This window comes from Limulus polyphemus, unplaced genomic scaffold, assembly GCF_000517525.1.
Source record: "Limulus polyphemus unplaced genomic scaffold, Limulus_polyphemus-2.1.2 Scaffold7344, whole genome shotgun sequence".
NCBI classification, from domain to species: Eukaryota; Metazoa; Arthropoda; class Merostomata; order Xiphosura; family Limulidae; genus Limulus; species Limulus polyphemus.
This window is the reverse complement of record NW_013672954.1, coordinates 24,835-27,187: the sequence shown is the minus strand read 5'-3', so window position 1 is coordinate 27,187 and position 2,353 is coordinate 24,835. Positions and strand designations below refer to the sequence as shown.

Below are 2,353 nucleotides of genomic sequence, written 5' to 3'. Positions count from 1 at the left end.
ATTGAACAATAATTATTTAGCACTGGCTTAAAGAGACTAGATTAAAAAAAACTGCTTTTAAAGAAGTTTGGTTAAAAATTCAGCTTGTAAAATGTTTGTGGTAGAGATTATAATTCTGCAAAAGGAAAATGTGCTTTAGAGCTTAGAAGAGGTTTTTTTTTTCCAATTTAAATAGAAAAGTATTTAATTTTCAAGGGATAATAAGGAAGCCCCTAGGCTATCTCGTTTTCGAGTATAGGTTGTGAATGAAACGCATTTGTAAAGTCCTTTTCATTTGTGACATGAACCGTGTGTTTATCAATACACTTTCCGAAATGGTCTGTAACTTGGTGTTTAGGTTTAGTTTAAATTTGTACAAGTAATATGAGTGTGTCAGTTTTGATATTAACAGGTGGTTTTTAAAGACTTATAGGTTAGATAGCCCCAAGTTGCCTTCTCTCACCTTCATCTCTTTTGTATATATATATGTGTGTGTGCAGTATACTTTGTGATTATTTTTTAACTGATTTCTAAACTCTAATGTTAATGGCTAATAAGAATATAATTCGCTTGAAGATCCTGCAGAATAACCGATTTCGGCTTCTATATGGTGTTTGCAAAAACGTTTTTATTTATTTTAGTTTGGTGTTTTGCCTATTATGGCGTCTTGGGACTTAAATTGAACATAACCACCGTGATAGAAGACACTGACTGACGTGTTGGTGAAAAGTGTAGAAGAGTTTACTTTTGAAGGCAACCAGTGAGGAAGTAGTAAAGTTAGTGTTAAGGTAATTTGATGTAGAGAACTTATGTGTTATGTTGTTTATGTTAACGTGTTATGTTGTTTGTTCTTTATATACAGTGGTTTTAAACTGGGAGAAAAACTAGTGATCGTATTTTGAGAGCCAACTTGACCATTAGACTAGAGATGAGTTTAGTTTGAGACAACTCATAATTATGTATAGGGGGGGGGGGGTTGTTTGTATAAGTTAAAACTTGGTCAGTTTTCAAGATTTGTTTCTGAGTATGAACACATGAAAATGTTTTTAAGGCATGTATTAACACCTATTTATGTCACATGCTTATACATATCAGTAATATATATATATAAATGTTTTTGTTTCACAATATCACACTTTCAAATCCTTAGTGCTTCTAATGTAATATTTTGTGACTGTGTTTTAAATTTTAAATTTTGTCTGTTTAGGTGGTATTTGTGTTCTGATAGCATTCACGCAATGCAAAGTGGGAATTCGACACATTGGTATGGGAGAGGATCACGACATTACAGAGGTAGTGTGAGAATATCAATAAAACGCAGAATTGTTATTTTTATTGATATTGTTACTGATGTAAGTTACTTGTTTTTTTAAGCAGGATTTTTCAGGAAACCATGAAACAGTATATTGATTTCTTCTTGTGTCAGTACTGTAATGTACTTTTAGTTTAAAAACAATTACATTTTTTATCAGTAAGTTTTGAAAGTAAAAATAATAATAATTTCAAAACATTAAAAGTGGATATGTTTGCAAACTTTTCTTAAAGTTTTCTATAAAAAAAGCTTCACCTAGGTAATGTTTTTATAATAAAAGTATTGAAAATGCTTTCTGTACTATAGTATAACGACTTCTAATTAAAAAGTCAACTTTCTTAAAGATTAATTTCAGCACTTTTTATGAAGAAATTGATTTTGAGTGGTTCAGGTTGGAAAAAATAAAAAGGCTTTAGAAGTTTATCATAAAAAGTCTGTGTGTTGATTGATATGTATGTTTGTAGTCTTACAGTAAGTAGATGTAGCTCGTTAATTGGTTGTAGTAATAAATTAAAAAGGATATGTGATTGAAAGTATTAGTTCTTTGAAGGCTGTGTTGTGTAAATGTTTAAATTAATTTATGAAAAGTTATGTTTTGTATAGAAATTATGACATGACATCAGGCAACTAGGGACCATTTGATCCTTCAAGGCCACCTTTCTTGAAACAGAAAATCTTTCAACATAGTTCATGTGAAATTTTCTAATCCAGTATACAGGAATCCATGGATTTATTTACTTAAGTTACTTGTAGTTCTTAAGGATACATAATTTTTAGATTGTACTAGACCATCCGTGACCCATTGGGTCTCCCACTATTCAGAGGTTATGAAGAATTCAAGCTAATTTCAATATTGCACCGAAATGAAGGTTTATTTGAGATCATTTAATTAAATATTTCAATCCAAACGTGTTATTCATAATTCAAGAAAAGATATTTGATTGTTGATCAGGAGTAGAAGGAAAGACCATTTCATTTTTCAATGAAGATGGGAACATTGACAGGGAAATAGATTTGAACGAAAAAGTTTCGTAAAGAGCGCAAACGGTAGTGTGATGTAAG

The 2,353-nt window shown here is 30.6% G+C and overlaps 1 protein-coding gene across 1 annotated transcript in view; it reads left to right on the top strand.

The window, feature by feature from the left end:
* The window catches only part of LOC106474548, a gene marked incomplete at its 3' end in the record, with an annotated part of 37,658 nt that overhangs the window by 11,040 nt on the left and 24,265 nt on the right, over positions 1–2,353 (top strand). The window contains exon 2 of the mRNA XM_022402872.1: positions 1,187–1,272. Coding sequence (XP_022258580.1) covers positions 1,218–1,272 — 55 coding nt within the window. The remainder of the gene's footprint in view (positions 1–1,186; positions 1,273–2,353) is intronic.